The sequence below is a fragment of the Alligator sinensis genome, unplaced genomic scaffold, assembly GCF_000455745.1.
Source record: "Alligator sinensis unplaced genomic scaffold, ASM45574v1 scaffold203_1, whole genome shotgun sequence".
In the NCBI taxonomy this organism is placed as follows: domain Eukaryota; kingdom Metazoa; phylum Chordata; order Crocodylia; family Alligatoridae; genus Alligator; species Alligator sinensis.
This window is the reverse complement of record NW_005841949.1, coordinates 3,367,129-3,385,167: the sequence shown is the minus strand read 5'-3', so window position 1 is coordinate 3,385,167 and position 18,039 is coordinate 3,367,129. Positions and strand designations below refer to the sequence as shown.

At 45.0% G+C, this 18,039-nt stretch overlaps 2 protein-coding genes across 2 annotated transcripts in view; one reads left to right on the top strand and one right to left on the bottom strand.

Annotated features, from left to right (window-relative positions):
- Positions 1 to 15,511, bottom strand: part of LOC102370303 (uromodulin-like) — a 20,802-nt gene extending 5,291 nt beyond the window's left edge. The window contains exons 1-8 of the mRNA XM_025199772.1: positions 15,494 to 15,511; positions 10,628 to 10,694; positions 9,785 to 9,952; positions 8,149 to 8,354; positions 6,990 to 7,147; positions 5,787 to 6,032; positions 4,683 to 4,842; positions 3,732 to 3,876 (exon numbers count right to left, since the gene is read on the bottom strand). Coding sequence (XP_025055557.1) covers positions 3,732 to 3,876; positions 4,683 to 4,842; positions 5,787 to 6,032; positions 6,990 to 7,147; positions 8,149 to 8,354; positions 9,785 to 9,952; positions 10,628 to 10,694; positions 15,494 to 15,511 — 1,168 coding nt within the window. The remainder of the gene's footprint in view (positions 1 to 3,731; positions 3,877 to 4,682; positions 4,843 to 5,786; positions 6,033 to 6,989; positions 7,148 to 8,148; positions 8,355 to 9,784; positions 9,953 to 10,627; positions 10,695 to 15,493) is intronic.
- Positions 14,239 to 18,039, top strand: part of DRC7 (dynein regulatory complex subunit 7) — a 31,777-nt gene continuing 27,976 nt past the window's right edge. Inside the window, exons 1-3 of the mRNA XM_006020242.2 lie at positions 14,239 to 14,334; positions 16,971 to 17,117; positions 17,484 to 17,658. Of these exons, the coding sequence (XP_006020304.1) occupies positions 16,990 to 17,117; positions 17,484 to 17,658 (303 nt within the window). The 5' untranslated portion in view covers positions 14,239 to 14,334; positions 16,971 to 16,989. The remainder of the gene's footprint in view (positions 14,335 to 16,970; positions 17,118 to 17,483; positions 17,659 to 18,039) is intronic.

The following is an 18,039-nucleotide window of genomic DNA, read 5'->3' as shown; positions in this document are numbered from 1 at the left end:
CCTGCCTTGCACAGCTCCTCCCTCAAGTACTCCCTGCATGCCTCATACAGAGAGGGCACCACCGCCCTGCTAAAGGTGGTGCATGTGGGCACTTTGTAAAATGGTGCCAGAAGTGCTATGAGCCACCTGAACCCTGGCCGCTCAACTAGGGAGAAGGGCTGGCTATCCAGAGCAAGCATCTCCCCAATGCTCTGGGTGATCTCAGGCACCTTGGGAACGCACCCCACTTTCTGTCCACCTTTCCCCCACTGGTCCAGTGTGGCCTGCCTCTGCTTTGTGGGTAAGCGAGCTTTGGAGTGAGTGGGGGACTTCCCTTTTGGCATGCTTGCACTGGTGCCAGGCTGAGCAGGAAGAAGGGCAAGGGGGTGGTGCCTCCTCAGATGCAGCAGCATGGCCATGGTGGAGAAGTGTCTCAAGTCCTTGCCACGGCTCCTGTGCCTTCGGCAGTGCTGGCAGATGGCAAACCTGGGATCATCTGCCACCTCAAAATGATCCCACACTACACTACTCCCCCACTTCTGGGCTGAGGGCGAGGATCCTGCCTTTTTCCCTTCTCAGCAGGCTGAGGCTGAAAAGCAGGAGGAGCTGCCTCAGCTGAGCCATTTGCCTTCACAACCTCAGCCTCCTCCAAGGTGCTGCTTTCCGGAGGAGACGAGGGCCTAGAGGAAACGTGAGGGGTGTGGAGCACTAATTCTGATTCCCACTCAGTCCCCAGAGTTGCTTGAGCCAGCACACTCAGCATCCCTGGTTCCAGCTCCAGCTCCTCCTCTGGCAGTGGGAGGCTCACACTGAGAGCTGAAATTGGGAGGAGCAGGCAGTGATTCCACTGCTGGTGCCCACTTCTGGACTGAGCGGAGGTGGTGCAGGTACAGAGACGTCAGGTGCAGACACTGCTCCCACCTCCTGGCTTCCACTGGCAGCACTGATGTCATGGCTGCTTGGGAATAGAATGTGTCTGTGTTTGGGAGGGGGGGAGATTGCAGCTCTTGCTCTCCCCCTATCCCCTCTTCCTCCTCTGCCAGAAGACCTGGTACCTGCCTTTCCAGCATGATTCATATTGATCTTTCCTGTTCTGCAAAAGGTCTCTGTGTGCATGTGAATCCTTTTGTATATTTGTCTGTCTTGTTCTGCTGTAAATATCTGTCTTCTGCTGTGATTTTTTTTCTATATTGTGGGTCTCTGTGTATGTGTGTGTGTGCGTGCGTGCATACATGCGTACAAGCAATCTGTGCCTCCCTGCACAGTGATAGATCACACTGGCTGGGAAAACACACCTTTCTTTTTGCAAAGTTTCCAAAAAAAAGAGCAAATATAAATTCAAAGAAATAAATTGAATTGTAATACTAATAATAATTGACTAGAATAGCTAAACTAAATTAAGCTAAGCTAAATCCTACCCACTCCTTCATAACAAGAAAAAGGAGCAGGCAAGTCTCAGTCTGAGCGCTCCTCTTTCACAGTCGCTGACAGGGAACGAGCTACAAAAGGCACAGAAGGGCTGCAAACAGAGGCTTTTATGGTGTTTCTAGTCCCACCCCACAGACGCTGCCATTGGAAAGGTAGCCAGGGAGAAATCCTTCTCACTGGCGACCTACAGATGTCAGCTTTCTCCCCTGCTCCCCCTCTCCCCGCCCCGACTCTCCGTCCCTCCCCCACTCCCCCTCCCTCTTCTAATTGTGCATCAAGATAGCCGAAGCAGGTCCGAAGCATCTGGAGTGGATCCAAAGCGCTTTGGATGCTCTCTGACCTGCTTTGGATATCATTGCTGAGACCCTGCTTTGATCCAGATGGGCCGCTTTGGACACCAAAGCATCCGAAGCAGCTCCAGATCCAAAGCGGCTCCGGATCCAAAGCGGGATCTGAAGACTCGCACGGCCCTAATGCCCACACAGTTTTACATGCAGTTGTGGGGGCACCCATTTTCCAAAAGGTTTGTTCTCTTAAGTAGATTTGGGGAGTTTGCTACTTCAAATCACCTCCTATAGGAACCCAGGAAAGAGGTGTCATGACAACGGGCACCACATTTGTAAGATTTGTATGTTGTGCCCAAACTGAAAACATGGTACCAAGGTTCCAACATGTCTCTGAGGTAACTTAAGCATTAAATCTACTATCATAGTTTGCTCAAGACAGATGATTGGCTTATAGAACAGATCTTGTGCCTGAAGATTATATGTTGTATTACTCCCTCTGTTGAACAGTTTATTAAGTCTCTCGTCTAGGTGGCTATAAATGTGTGTCCCATTGCAGTAAAAAACCCTGTGGTATGTTCATCTGAAAAATTAACTAAATCCAAGAGCCAGGGGATCATGGACAAGAACAAGCTGTGGCAGCACAGACTGGCTAGGAGAGGAGGAAGCATAGTGTTACAGGCTGATGGTAAAGTAGCAATTTGCATGAGACTCAAGATACAAGCAAGCAAGTTCTAGGTTTTGGTTTCCATGTTAACAGCCACACTAGTGTTGCTTTAAAAATCGTTTTAGTCAATCTATTCCCTGAAAGGACCAACACCAACAGCAGAGTGCTTTAATGGTTCACAAGAATAAAACATCACTGCTTTAAAAGAAATGTATGGCCTCAGTGACCAGGATGAAATTGCTGGCAGCATGAAGGGCAGTTTGGCACCTGATTCACTGACTTTCATGGGAACTGAACCTGTCAAAACTGTGCTACCTTAGAACCCAGGACCTTAGCTGAAAGTGCTGGTATCTGTCAAAGCCCTTGTTTTCAGACAATGGCTAGGCTTTGTGAATCCAGCAGAGCACGTATACACAGGGGATTGGATTTTGTGCAACAGGTCGGGGAGTAAGGAAGATCTGCTGACTCTCAACAGCTAGGCAATATGGGGGACAGAGAAGCTTTAAGTAGTTTAACCTTTTGCAGCCCAGTGCATTGTATCATCTTCTCTCAGCTAGAGAAAGCAGTCTATTCTTTTGAAAAAATCTCTTTAAAGAAGCAGACAGACAGCTCTTCTTAGCTATTGTTAGGTTTATTTGGAAATGGCACTGTGTTTATATCACTCGTTTCTTCATAACTATGACTACAGCAACCAGAATGGAGAGACCAACCGCACACAGCATTACCGCAGCACCAGGAATCCAGAGATGTGCTGCTGAAAAGAAAATAAGTGGTTGTGTTCTTTAATCTCCCTGGCAGACGTTATGCACACCAGTAGAACATCTCCCATCACAGTGAATGTTGGGAGGCTGGGGTCACTTCCTCTGATACGAAAGAGCCATGTTATCTACTAAACATCACATGAGTGAGCAAGATACATCTAGGCAGTGAAGATACACCCAGATTGTCATAACTGTGTACTTCAGGGCTATGGTTTAATCAGTTCCTTGCTCCTAACATTCATTAAAGAGCTAGCCCTTAGCACTCCCTTTCCAGAATCAGTACCTACTCTGCTCTTGATTCACCATCCACCTTCTCCTGATCTTCCAAGCAAATCAGTGATACAGCACAGACAACTGGCTGAGGAGAAGGCAGATTTAAAGAGTGGGACTAGGCTCTCATTACACATTCTACAGCTTGTAATTATGACCCTGTGCAGATTACAGTCTAAGAGCATAGAGATGTTAGCACCTGAAAGACTCTAAATTTCCACATTGTGGGGTACAGAACACAGCAGCCTCATTCAACAACAAAACACAACCTACAGAGGAAGTATCACTGCCCTTGCTCCACTTTGTGCTGCTCCCATCCTAGCCAGGAAAGAATATACATACCCCAAACATCCTGTCGTTCTCTACTAGAGTCAACATCCTGTGCTCCAGAGAGTGAAGAGGCCAGAAGATGGATGGGTCCATAAGAGACAATCTTCCTGTAGTCATCCTCAAGAGACCTTTTCCTCTTGAACTTCCTGGGACATTCCTATGAACAAAATAGAGATGAGCAAGCAAAGACATGGGGATGAGGATATTTTTGCACTTCTTTCTCATACACAGAAGAAATATCCCATCCTCTTGATTATGAGCTCGGCTTTCCTACTTACTGCTTCTTACTACATGAATATTGTGCCCAACTTGTCGTTTACAGTGACATCACAATGAAAAGCCTGCAATTCCAAGTTTATATAAAACACTATAAGCTACATAGAGGTTAGCAGCTTGTTTATTCAGCATTCAGGCAAACTGAAAAGCTAGATGTAGACAGCTGTCATTAAAAGGAAGGCTTAAGTAAAAGGTCTTCCTCCATAGGTTAGTATTTGGATTGCAAAGAGGCAAGAAGAGGACCTCCATAACTGAGCAACTGTCCCTTAAGAGGAAGCAGTCTGGCTATGTTCTTCCTTTATGAAAAAAGTAGTAAGAGCCAGGTGGCTGGTGTCTGAACTGGGGAGAAACTACATAATAAAGGACACAATTTTTAAAGGGGCCTCAGTTTGGTCTCCTACTGCACATCCATGAGTCTTGTGTGATAAAGCCTTCATGTAGATGGCCAGCTACCCAAGTGACAGTCATAAAGAGGGAGGCTAGTCTGAAAATAAGTGAGATCAGGGCCCTTGTATCTTTAGTTTATTTTTTTAATGCAAGCCAGCTCTTATGGAATGCTCTTCATTCAGCTGAGTTAATTGAACTAAATGTTGTGTGGAAGCAAAGCTCTCTACCTCCAACAAGCAAGATCAAAGGAAGAAGTTTTCTTGGAAGGTTAGGTCAGTCCTGATGGCAAGGAAGCCTTACCCTGATGCAGGGCTCAGGGCCATCAGGATGACACAGCTGAACTTGGCAGTGCAGGAACACCTCAGAGTAGTTGGTGAACTTGAACAGCAGGAAGCTGAACTTTGCCATGGTGCTGTTTCCAATAGCACTGATGTACGTCACTGTCTCATCATGTGGACACCTGGAACAGGGGGAAGCCAAAGGGTTGAGTCAGCCTGGGCCTTTCTGCAGTATGAGATGTAGGTCCCCGCCGCCCCACCATATTCTGTCACTGGAAAAGACTTTGCGTACAAGAAGTCTTGCTTTCCACAGTACAGGTCAAATGGAGATGCCAGACACAGGTAGAACTGGATAGACTTTTTTCAGCATTTAGCAAAATGGAAGATTTTTCTCATCAAAATTTTTCATTTAATCTCCAATCTTTTCCCTCTCTTCTCCCACACATTATTTTCCTCCTATTCCTCCCCTTTTCACCACTGGAATAGTTGGGGGAAATGAGAAAAAGGAACTTGCATTCTTTTCTCCTCTGGAAAAAGAAACTCTTGAATCAGAGTCTCCTTCTTGAAATTTAAATCTCTTTCTTTGAAGGTTTTCAAGAAAAGTATGAATAAGTATCTGTCGGGAATGGTTTAGGAAAATAGTCTGAAAATTAATGAGATCAGGGCCCTTGTATCTTTAATTTAAAGATACAGGTATCCTTAAAGATGAGCATCAGTTTAGGGAGATCACCCTTGAAGTCCTTTCCAACACTGATTCTATGATTTTGATCAGCCATAATCTTTGAGTTTGATTTTCTTGGTGGAAGACTGCAAGGTGCTGACTTACCTTTGCTGTACTGATGTACTATCAGCAGAAGGATCTAAAGCCACATGTTCTTCATAGCAACAATTGCTTGCGATTATATAACTATCACTCGTGGGGTAGGCAGCTTTTCTACCTTGTTATCAGCATTACTAAATCCCTCGTCTGCCTGCATCTGGAGGGGGACAGCAGCAGTCTGCCCCTTATTCCACCATACAGCAGCAAGGAAAGATGTTCTCCCTCCAAAGATAGGTTAGGGTTAGGACACGTGGGTTTTCTCATGCTCCCTTTGGCATGAGAAAGCTGGAGCCCTGCCACTCTTACCCCTTCCAGATAAGCTGGTGCCGCACTTCCTGGTTGGGGTCTGCAGTTGGGGTGGTCCAACAGTCCTTAATGCTCAGGAGGAAGTACCGCAGCAAGTTCTGCCCTACCAGCTGCAGCAGGACATAGAGGGTCTCCGTTACTGGGAGGACAGCAGGCTGCTGCTGATAGGGCTCCATGTAAGAGGAGGTCTTGTACAGGTTCATGGTGACGTTGAACTTCCCTTCTTTGACAATGAACTGCACCTGCCTAGGAGAAAATCAGGAAGACCAGGCCTGGAGTTAGAAGAAGGCAAGATGGAGGCAGCACCAGACATCACCAGCCACTCATAACAAATGCTAGTGGAAAGTCCCAGTACCTCCCATGTGGAAACCTTTTGTTGGGACCCACTGCCAATCTTTAGTGACAGCCATGCACAATGAGATAGGCCTCTAACCTGGAGTATCTGGCAGCATGAGGACAAAAGAGAAAGAGGTTTCATGGACATTGCCATTCCCATTAAGGTTGGCCTACTGGCCTATTTGTACCGTACCCAAGAGATATCTCCTCACACACCCCTCAAGAGGTGTTAGTTGGGGGTGTTTTCCTGGGCCCTCTAGCTCACTTGTGAACTGCAAGACAGTTAGTTTGCATTAAATGGCTAGGAGGAAAGGTTTGTATCCAATGTCCATGTTCTTATTAATGCACCTCCTGAAAAGTGAGACCCTCGCTTCCCTTCAACATGTGTTCCTAAACTATAGGCCACCTTCAAACAAGATGGACCCCTTGCACTCGCCTACCCCCAAGTTTCTGCAGTTTCACTTCACCCACTGTGAAGAGGGCAAGTCTGCCTCCGGCCCACTTGTGTCTGCAATCCAAGCTGGTCATTTAGTTCACTGTGAGAGAAGTGAGGGGAAGGGGCCTTGACATAATGCTGCTCTCAAAGCTTGCCCCATTCCTCTGCAGATCTCTATTTTATTCAGGGGACTAATTCTCACAGCTTTTTTAAATACAAGAGACCCCTATTTCAGAGGCCAAAGCAGACATCACCTCTATTGACTACTGATGGAATTTTGGATAATTGGGATCAGATCTTCTATGTACAATTTTGACAATGCAATATAGGCAGAGGGTAGAAACTACACAATGATGACCACGCTGCACCACTGGGCCAAGGGCAGAAAGAGAGCTGACACATCAAGGGAAAAGAGAAGGCAAGCAACTCACGTGTCAATAGCAGTGAGGGAGAAGGGAAGCCCAACAACCTGCTCATAGGCATAGACACAGGTGAAGTTCAACCTCAGAATGACACTCCTGGAGATCACACCCTGGACTTCCCTGTCTGACTCTATCACATTGGAGTAAGATACATGTGATGTGTTTTGCTGGAATGGGAGAGAAACGGTCTTCAAATCACATCCTTCATGTCAACCATGTGCTTGACATTGTACTTGTTATGGCTTACCTGCTCCGGCCTGTGGCAAGGAGGTCAGAGGCCTCTGTTAGATACTGCTATTGATCAGTTTCCCAAACTGGGGTATACAATGAACTGCTAGAGGGCAAGTGAGAAGAAGGAAAGAGAAAGTAGAGGAGGAAAAGGGAGGAAAAGGAAGAGAAAGGAAAAATCAAGAACAATTCTACACTACCATTTGGGTTGCAGGAGAGGATATGATGTGGTTGCAGCTATGTAAAGTGTTGCTTTGTATTATTCATAACACAGAATCATAGGGCTATACAGCAGTATCAAAGTAAAAAATGGGGCATGACACCCCTGCCCCCCAAAATTAGGGAATCATAGTAATAGACTTTCAATAGGAAGATGCATTGTATGTTCCAAGGCTCTACTGTAGTAGACATGGTTCAGCATATAGCAGTGAAACAGAGATTTGTGCTGCACAGAGATATTAAGTTAAACCATGCCTCATAGGTGCCCTATGGGACAAGAACTAGGACTTTATACTCTAGAAAGGAACTTCTGCCTCTTGATCAGTGAAGCTTTCCATTAGGTGGCAACAATCCACTCCAATTCTGAGGCTAAAGCCCCAAGGGATGATGTTGTAGTACTACTATCTCACGGATCATTGGGAGCTTTTAGTTAGGAAACAGAGAATGAAGACCACCATGCTCTGCTGGACAAGCCAAGCACTGTGCCCCCTGAAGCAATTCAGCAAAAGTAGAGAAAGAACCACTGACCATCCTACATGTTTTACATTGGCCAGCTTTCCAGCACTCTTGAAGAAACTTTGATTTAAAGCTAGGACTTTTTGGTACCAATGCTCTTTAGAAATAAAATATGCCCACTTGTCTGTCACCTTGGTATTCTGTCTAGGAATGGCTTCCTATTCTTCCAGCTTCTAATCAGAAGTATCCATAGATGGACCCTTACCCGAATTACTGACCCACACACAGTATGGTTCTTGCCAGTAAGAGTGGCTGCAAAGAAGGTTGCTCCCCCTTCCTCTTTTTCCGACACCTTGCAAGTGCTGTTCTTCAAGTGGACAAGTGCCAAGGGGATTCTTAATAAGCTAAATGCTTCCTTCCTCACCATCATCTTCATGTGATCTTCCTCACATGTCAGCTTCAGGACCACATCTGGGGAAAAAGCGATCTGGAATAGCAATAAAGATGAGGCCTGAAGGAGCCCTCGGGTCACCTATGCTATGACCCAGCACTACTGCAGGCAGTACATCATTTTGACAGTGGCTAGAACCGCCAGTTGGGATTTGTCCCCCTCAGCTGACAAGATCATGGAGGATCTGCTGCTGCCTCCAAGCTGAAAGACATGACCTTTAAGTTTAGAACCATAGATCCACAGGTCCTGGGCTTAAGTCATCATGGCTAAAATGTCCATAGAGACATTACATGATGTACCATCACCCTGGGAAGCTGAAAGGGACTCTTTTGACTAAATAGCAAGCAGTAATTTTGGTCACTTTTTTCTGGAAGCTCTTGATTTGGCTATGTTGAAATCTCTTATTAGTGACTAAGGAAAAGGCAGGTTCTCTCAGCCAGAGGTTCTTAAGTTTCCTCCTATTGTAAAGTCCTTGTGTTATAGACTTTTATGGATATCTCCTCACAGACTCCCCATTCTACATCAACATAGTGTTCATTTTATCATAGTGGCAGGGGGATAGGCTTAAGCTGACAAAGGGCAATGCCTTTTTTTAATAGTGACAGTGAGTGAAGCTGCTTAGTTAAGAAAAAGGGAGGAGGGGGTGTCTGCGGCAGTAATCTCTTCTCTCAAATGCAGCTCTTCACATTTATTAACATCGGGTTCTATTTATCCTCCTGCAACATTGTCACCCTCTGATCATGGCTGAGTTAGTCCAGAAATCTGAACAGAGACAAAGCAGCTGAGCTAGTTCCAGCAACCCTGCTCATTTTGCCCAACTTTTTTGGCTCCAAAAGGCGTTGAAATGGGTTACAACCAGCAAGATTCATTCTAAATTGATTGAAGTATATTGAACTCTCACAGAAGCACCTCCAGCATGTCCTTAGAAGAGATGGGCTTTCTGTGGGCCACAGATCAGCATCAGAACTGCTGTCATAGGGCCGAAGTGGGCTCCTGGGGTATTAATGCTGCTGTAGCAAGAGATGGCTTAGAGATCCACCCTTATTTCCCCTCTCCAGGATTGGCAGACACCCACATTTTCTTGTGGAAAGGAAGAAATTATTTTCCCTCATTTACTGTAGAAGGCAATACTTTTATTACAAGCACAGCTATCACATGAAGCCTTCACCGCCATTGGAAAAGATATCAGCATCATATCAAATACCTGCCCCATAACACTCTAAGTAGCTGCTCCTAATTCAGCAAGTCTTTTCCTCATAGTAGTTGATGGAGACATGTAATGGAATGTAAAGGAGTGAGCTCTTACTCACAAAAACTTATGCATCGCTGATTCAGTCAGTCTATATAGTGCCTCTCTACCCTGCCTTCAGACTTTGGTTCAGTGCCTGTGAGTAGGCTGATGCAGAGCCCAGCGTCACGCCCACCCTCCGGTCTATCTCCCTAGGCCTACCTTGACAGAATGGTCCAGTGAAGCCCGGCTTGCAGATGCAGGGTGATTTCTCCTCAACTCTCTGACATTCTCCTTGGTGCTTACATGGATTGGGCCAGCAGACACGTGGACTTCTTTTGGGACGAAGGACAGCTTCTCCCATTCTGCCATGTAGCTTCTTCAGATCAGCTACATCAGAGGGAAGATGCATGTGTTTAAAAGAATGACTACTTGTAATAGTGGAGCAAGCTCCAGTCAACTCATGCCCAGGTTTGAGTTAAGGCTCTGCTCAGCAGCGGGTGGGACATTTATTTAAAGCAAAAACAGAGTCTCTCTTATTTAAAGTCACCATTTAGATTCCCAAACAAACTTTATGTCAATGACTGACCTCTGCTGAGGCATCAGAAATTAAAGATACAGTCACTCTTGAGCACCCACCAAGAAAGCCTCCATCTTCCCTTGTTTGAGCTGAAACCCTGAACATCTAATCTCAAATTACATTCATGTTGCATGGACCAGTGTAGAGTTCAATGCACTAACTCTAGTATTGGGAACTATCCAGTTGCGCTAGCATGGTGCTCCTATGAGTTAACTTGCTTTGCTCAGAGACAGGGTGAATGTGATGATTTTGCAGCCTCTGAAGAACTGTCACCACTGGGTTGGCAGGTAGTAGGCTTCCTACTGCTGGGAGGAGAGAATGACTTCACTGTGCTCTCAAAGCTTTAGTGTAACAGCTGTATTTCTGTGTGTTTTTCCTCCTGTTTCCTCCCTTCCTGAAATCAATCCTTTCAAATTAGGATTTCACCCTCCTTTTTCATATTTTATCTGGGTTTGTCCCTCAAGACGTCATTTAAAGAGACTCACTATGGTAGCTCTCACTGCCAGCCAGCCAGAGGGCAGACATCAGCATCCAGAACATCACAGTCGCTCCCTGAAAAAACAAGCAGGTTCCAGTTTGTTTGGATTTCTAGCATGCTCATCAGTTATCTGTGGAGATGCTGATAGTCAGTTATAAAGAATCCTCTCATAGCATGATGAGATGACATACTTGATCTGTCTAGAAGGCAGGAAGCACATTTTCCTTTACAGTTATGGTTCTCCACTTTTTTCACTACCCCTCGTTGGTCTCAAGGTATCTCTCTGAAAATGTCAGCTCTTAGCTTTCATTCCTTTTAAAATTATTATTATGGGAAAATAATAGAGCAATTCTGCTGCAAAGAACTTGCAAAGCTCACAACAGGTTAGAATGGTTTTGCCACTATAGATTCCTATTTGAAATCTCTGGGTTTATTTTTTGAACCATGTGTAAGTATTTACACATCTAACAGTGCTAATATTGTGTGGCACTCCACAGCACTATTGAAAGGATCTTAAGGCACCCCAGGGTGTTGTGGCACCCTGGTTAAGAATCACTGCTTTAGAGTTAATTCATAGGCAACTGGTAGGGAGTGTACAGGGGTGCACATACCCCCTCGATGGGGCCGGTGCCCCCCCCCGACGGCTGACACTGCACTGTCGGCTGTGCTGGTGCCCCCCTGACAGGGCCGCCACCGTCGGTGGCTTCTGCGGGTGCCCCCCAGATTCAGGAGGCACCAGTCACTCATGAGTTAATTCATTCAACATATGCAGCTATTTTTGTCTTGCAAGCTTAGCTTACCCAGATTTTGGAAGACATCTTTTACTCTAGCAAACTATGTCATTAACTCCCCATGTGGTCTCCCCATCACCCCGCTGTATTTTTGTACATTTCATATGTTATTTCTTCTACTTCTAATGCTATTTCTTCCATTTGAAGGCCACCAAGTCAATGCCTACCCTCCAGGCATGATCAGCAAAACCTCATTCCCATCACCCATCCTACTGAAGACAAAGTGCAGGAACAAATTTTGTTTTTCAGAAAAGCACTTTAGTGCTTAGCCAACCAGGGCCATTCCACTGACTCAGGGCTTGGAAGATCAGGAAACAGATAAAAATAAACCCAGATGACAAGGAACTGACCTCCTCCCCTTAGACCTCAGCCTCTGATCAAAATCACACAACAAAGGCTTTAGTAAACACTCACAAGAAAGGAAGGAAAGGGTTGTTCCTCCGTACAGGGTCCACTTTTATCTTTTAATGAAATATAAGTAAGTTTAAGTTACAAGGAGATCTTTTTCCTCCTACAATTCCTTCCACAAGTCTAAGGCAAGAGGGATTGCATAATAAAAGCTATGAACATGGTTTAAATTTATGTCACAAAGCAATAAAGTACAAGGCTACTTTCTCCTCTTCAAAGCTTATGCTTGCTCACAGCAATCAAGCCAGATGCCAGGGGTAGTTCCTTGCTTAAAGAGTTAGATGGGTTGGCACACATGAGCACTGTAAACCTGAATCCTGTATTTGAGATCTTATTCCACATTAGCATGAGCTCCTGGAGAGGGCATCAGATGGATTCTCCATTGCCCTGTGCTTCATGCAGTCATTTACATGACAGCAAAAAGCTCCTGTTCTCATTTGGCAGCATTTGTACACTCTGATCTAAACTTTTTCCCAGGGCTTCAAAACTGGAAAAGTAGGTTCTATTCTAGCACCTCCAGTAGACTTTGGGCAAGTCATTTATTTCTGTGTCTCACTTCCCCATCTAGGAAGTGAGGAGTGTTAACATCCACTCACTTTATGAAGCCCTGCACTTTGCTCTGTATAGAGGCACTACAATAGATAAATGGATGGAGCACTGTATAGAGACACTCCAATTATTAGTGCATTACTCCTACAGCTCTGAATTAGACCAGTCTTGATAGAGACTAGCAGAAGAAGTAGAAACCAGCTGCATTCCTTGAACTTGATTCCCCACTGCTGGTTACATTATGAAAGCACTGATATCAGTGCCAGGCACTTGTGAAATACTACTGTTCTAGCTCTTTGCATACACCTTGCCTAGGTGTAAAAAACTAGAAAAGGAGTAAAACAGTGGGGAATCAGGACCCTTTATATGAGGGGAGACCAGGATTTAGGAAATCCTGCCAATTGCTTTAATGACGAAAGAAAAAGATGGAGTTGTCTTCTTGGAAGCTACATCCTAGGAACAAAAATCCACCACTTCAGCAATAATAATACAGAGATATTAATGTCATTAGCTTTCAATTTACTCACCATTGTCAGGATATTATAACCTCGCTTGCATACAACTGCCCACTTTTCTGTTTCCCTTCACCCAGCTGGCCTCTTTATATCATCTTTCAACAGCTGATCCTTCCCCATCCCCCACCTCAAACTTCCCCAGTGATTGCATCAATCCTTTAATTGTGGCAATGGAGGAAGTACTCATCAAGATCTCAACCCATGAACATCTTTCCTTCTAGCTCACTGGTCAGGGACCCTGACATAACACAGAGAAGTCAATGAAGAGAAGTCTTTGCACTCTCCCCTTCATGATTCTTTTTTGTTTGTTTTGGTAAGACAGATCCCAGTAGCAAGACTAGGAAGATACAACATTGGCATGGACTGGTACCAAATAACTCTACTACCAATGCAAATATATGCAAAGTTTGACTACATACATACTTCTACTCTGAATGGTTTTCAGTGGTTTGTAAAATATAAAACATAGCAAGTACTACTGAAAGTCTCGCAAGCAATATCAAGAGATACAACTCTATTCCTATACGCTACACCTTTGCTCTCTGAGGGAATCCTCAAACAGTGGTAAACCACTTAATGCAAAGATTCTGAATGTTTTATAAAACCCAACAGTTTATGGAGTACAGACCAAATAAAATTATTTAAGATAGCATAACCTCATCAGAATTTATCACTACATTCATAATATTATTCAAGACTCAGATTGCTGGAATCAAAAGACGGAAGAAGAATTTCAGCCGTTATTCACAAGAAGAAAAAGAATACCTTGAAAATGTAAAACAAGTGCACACTACAGGCTCAGAAACCAGCAAAGAAAAATAACTCAACATTTTTTATTTAAAATAGTTGCCAAATTAATATTAACAGACTCCCCTCCCCCCCATAAAGTATATGCATCCATGTTAAAATGTGAGTAGTGAATTTGCATTGCCCCTTTCATTGTTTCTTTTCAGTGTGTTAAGGCAAAAGGTGATGAGGAAAACCCTGATTCTGAAACTGAGTAGAAGCAAGGAGAGAAACTCCCTGGACTAATTTCTCAATCCAAGATGAATGAATTACAAATGGTAAACAGAGAGCACTGAGGTGAAAATTAGATGAAGGACCATGTTCAGCACAGGATGCAGTGTGGCCCTGCTCTAAGCCCAGCCTGTGAATATTTAGGCCTGGATTTTAAATTTTCTTTCCATTTTAAGCCTATGCAGGGGGTCGGACTCGATGATCTATTGAGGTCCCTTCCGACCCTAACATCTATGAATCTATGAATCTATGAATACTCTGCAGCAGAGTTACATGGGAAAAACACCAGCTCTTTCTTAAGCCACCAGTCAGGCTCCTTTCTCTTACAGTGAACTACTAGAAATGCTGAGACTACAACTCCCAGAAGCCTCAGCCCAGACACTACAGTTGCCATGGTGAAGGAGATCAACAGGCTGGGAGCACAGGAGAAGCTGGTGAGGCTGTTCCTGGGGCTCCTGCCTGGGATAGGGGGAGGGTTGCAGGGAGAGGGATTTGGTTGTTGGGGGATTGATGCTTATCACCCGGGTTGGGGGTGTCTCAGAGACAATCGCTCAGTAATTGCACCCAGGAGGCACCAGGAGATGGAGTCTGGGGTGGTGGAGGTGTGTAAGTGGGAGACAAGGGCTATGCCAAACCCGGGAGAGAAAAAGGGGGTGGGTGTCCTTATGGGAAGGAGCAGGGGACCCCCAGGACTGTGGAGGAAGGAAGCGTCTATTGGTTAGGGCCATGGTGGAGGGGAAGGGCACTGGTGGAGGGGCAGGGAGCCCTTTGGGCAGAGATGGGGAGCACCACAGGGCTTTGGGAAAGGCTGTGACTGATGCACAGGGCAAATTCAGCCCACATACGAGCTCCAAGGGAGCAGTTATATTCAGAGGTGAATTTATCTGTCTAAGCAAGGAAGGCCAAGCTAAGAGAGTTGGTGCAGCCTTCCCAGGGCAGGGAGCGGGTCTCGGTGCTGCTGACAGATGAGACAGCTGTGAGCTATTCCCTATCAGACAACATGAGTCTTGGGGAAACTGCACTGTAAATCAGAAAACCAGACTTTTAGACTACAACAACAGGGGAGGGAGTATTCAGGGCAGGGAAGGATCATCTTGAAAGGTGGGGGTGAGGCAAGGAGGGGCTGGAAGCCAGACACTGGAGGAGTGCCTGGGAGATAGAAGGAGATAGAACTGGGATCATCTATGACTGGGGGAGGGGGTGGGGCTTGACCTAGCTTTGGTCTTGATCTGCAACACCCCTGTGGCCATACCTCGGCTGAATGCAGAGGGAGTAGTTATGCGTTGGCACAGGACAGTGGTTGGAGGAGATAGAATCAGAAGGGGGAGCTCTCACTGCACCAGCCAAAGGAGGGGACCTGCAGGAGAGAGTGCTGCAACATAACACTAGACAGAGGAGGGGGTTGTTCCTCACTATTTCCCTTTCACGTTAGCCCTGCTACTGCCCCCAGCCCTGTTCCCCAGCAGAGGCTCAGCAATGCAACTAATAAATGCAATGAATAGAAACAAAGATGGAGCAAGGTGGGAAATAGGGGAGACCCAGAAAAGCTGAACACATACATAGAGAAACAGATTTACAGATGTGGGATAGTACCCAGAGATGTACAGCCATATGGTTGTCAACGATGAGATGAGCTGGCGCACTCCGGCGAGAAGCTCCACTCAGGTGGGTCTGGTCAAAGCAGAGTCCAAAGGCCAGGTCAGGAAGAAGCAGAACTCAGGGGAATGGCCCAGATAGAACATCCAGTGTGAAATCCCTTCTTCCTTTCTATCCTTCTGGACATTTCTAGCTTAGTTCAGTAAATGCCCTCACCCTTCTGCTTTCCCCACATACCTTTCATACTGCCAAGCTAAACATTGCCTGATAAAGAGGTGTGTGTCTTCATTTTCACTTGCTATCTCCCCCACAGCCCAAAACACACTTGGGGTCAGTTTGACCTAGAGAAACAGTCCTTGGAGATACTTATGCTTCTCTGCTATTTATTTCCATGTAAAAATTCTCTACCGAAGAACACTTACACAGAGGTCTCAGAGCCCTCTGCACAAACTTAACACAAGAGTCACACAACTGCAAAACAGCACATTAGACAGGACTGAGGAGATTGGAAAGTGAGCTGTATGAGAACAGGTGGAAGGAAGTAGGTATGTTTGGTTTGGAAAACAGGAGGCCAAGGAGGGACATGCTAGTAGTTTTCAACTGTTTGAAAGACGTCCTGTGGAGACACATTGTTTTCCCCTGACCACAAAGGGCAGGACACATGGCAATGGGTCTAAACTTCCCCGAAATAAGTGTAGAAGAAATCTCAGGGAAAATTTCCAAACTGTTCGAGCAGTAGAATAATGGAACAAGTTGTACAGGGAAGCTGTGAAATCTCCTTCTTTGGAGAGCCTAAGCCTAAGCCTCTGTCTGGGATGGTTCAGGGATAGTGAATCCTCTGCCTGTGGAGGAGGTTGGACTAGATAACCATTGTAGTTCCTTCAAGCCTTATAATTCTGTTATTCTATTAAATGATCATGGGACTCCAGCACTTTGGCCTACTGCTTAACAGAATTTAAAAAAGAAATATATAGGATATTTACATGGAAAAATGGGAACATCCAGAACTTTCGCCATAAAGCCTGAAACGTTCATATATTCTTAAAGAGACCAAACCCTCAGGCTTTGTGGTACAAACCAAACTACGACTAATGAAGATCAAGAAGAAATTCCCTGTTGGGAGTTTTATTCTGTCTCTGCTTACTGCAGGCTTTTCTTCCTTCAAGCAGCTGGTGATGAACATTTCTAGCGACAGATTATTGGACTATAGGTAGCAGTTCCAATGAGCTTAATCAATCAAATCAGCAATAGGCTTCTTGCTTACTCATTTCCCAGCCATATATCTTACTCCTTTGCAGTCAGCATCCACTGTGTGATTAAATTCATCCCCAGCATCAGGTTTTCCCAAGAATCCCACTCTGAGATAAATCAGGTCTTCTCATCCAAAACACATCGTCAAGCAAAGTATAACAGTGTTTCTGTAGCACCCAGTTCCACTCTCCCAGTCTCACTCTGGCAAGTGTTTTTCACCTAGGAGCCCTTGAGGGGACAAAATGGAGGCCCTGAGGGAGAATGAGGCAGAGGAGAAAGAGGAAGAGAAAAAAGCCTTTAAGATCGGTGATGAACTCCAAGACCTAGAGGAGAAGTTGTCAAAGATCCAAGTCCATATTCCAAACATACAGTAAGCAGGGTGCACGTGTGTATATATGTGTGTGCGAGAGAGAGAAATGAGAACTTATGCTGCATTTCTTATATGTTCCCCATTGGATCAGATTTACAGAAATCATATAAATGCACTCGCAGGCCTGCTTGTCTGCTCCTGTTCATAAGAGCTTGTTTTCATTATGGCAAGAAGCTCAGTCAAGTTTAATTCCCACCTTTTTGGAATGATGCATCTCTAAATATGACCTCAAATTTATTTAATTTGCAACAGTTGTGCTGGAGAATAACCTAAAGGAGCTCTGACTGCCTTGCCAGATAGGTCAGTGCATCTAAACTTTGATATTTTCCTGATCTGTCTCTCTCTGTCTCCCCTAATCATATGAAGTGAATTTGACTGGAGCTCTGTGGACACCTCTCAGTTACCAGCCTCCTATAAGATAAATTCTGCTAAGGAGAAGATGATGCTGCATATAGCTGCCAATTTTCGCCGACAGTACACACATCTCTGCCCAGACCGCAAGGAGCTGTTTCTTCACCCATTAAATGAGTGTGGTGTGGAGGTAAGGGATTGTCTGGGGAACAGGGCACCATGGATAGTCTGGATTCTTCCTTTTTTGCATACTGATTATATTTTTATTCATTCTAGATATGGTTTTACTTCAGATACATTTAACAGAGAATTCTTAACTGTCCAAGGTTAAGATTCACTCTATTATCCATCTCTTAAATAGACATAAACAGTGCTGAAAACCCATAAATTGTCCATTTAGTGCCACTGGTATACACCCACCACTCCAGATAAACACTCCTCTCACCAGCTGTATGCCAGTCAGATTAATTGTATACTTGACCCATAGGTTGTACAATGACTGCACTAACTGTATGCACACAACACTGATTATACCAACTGTACACTTGACAGAGCTAGTGTATATCTGTTG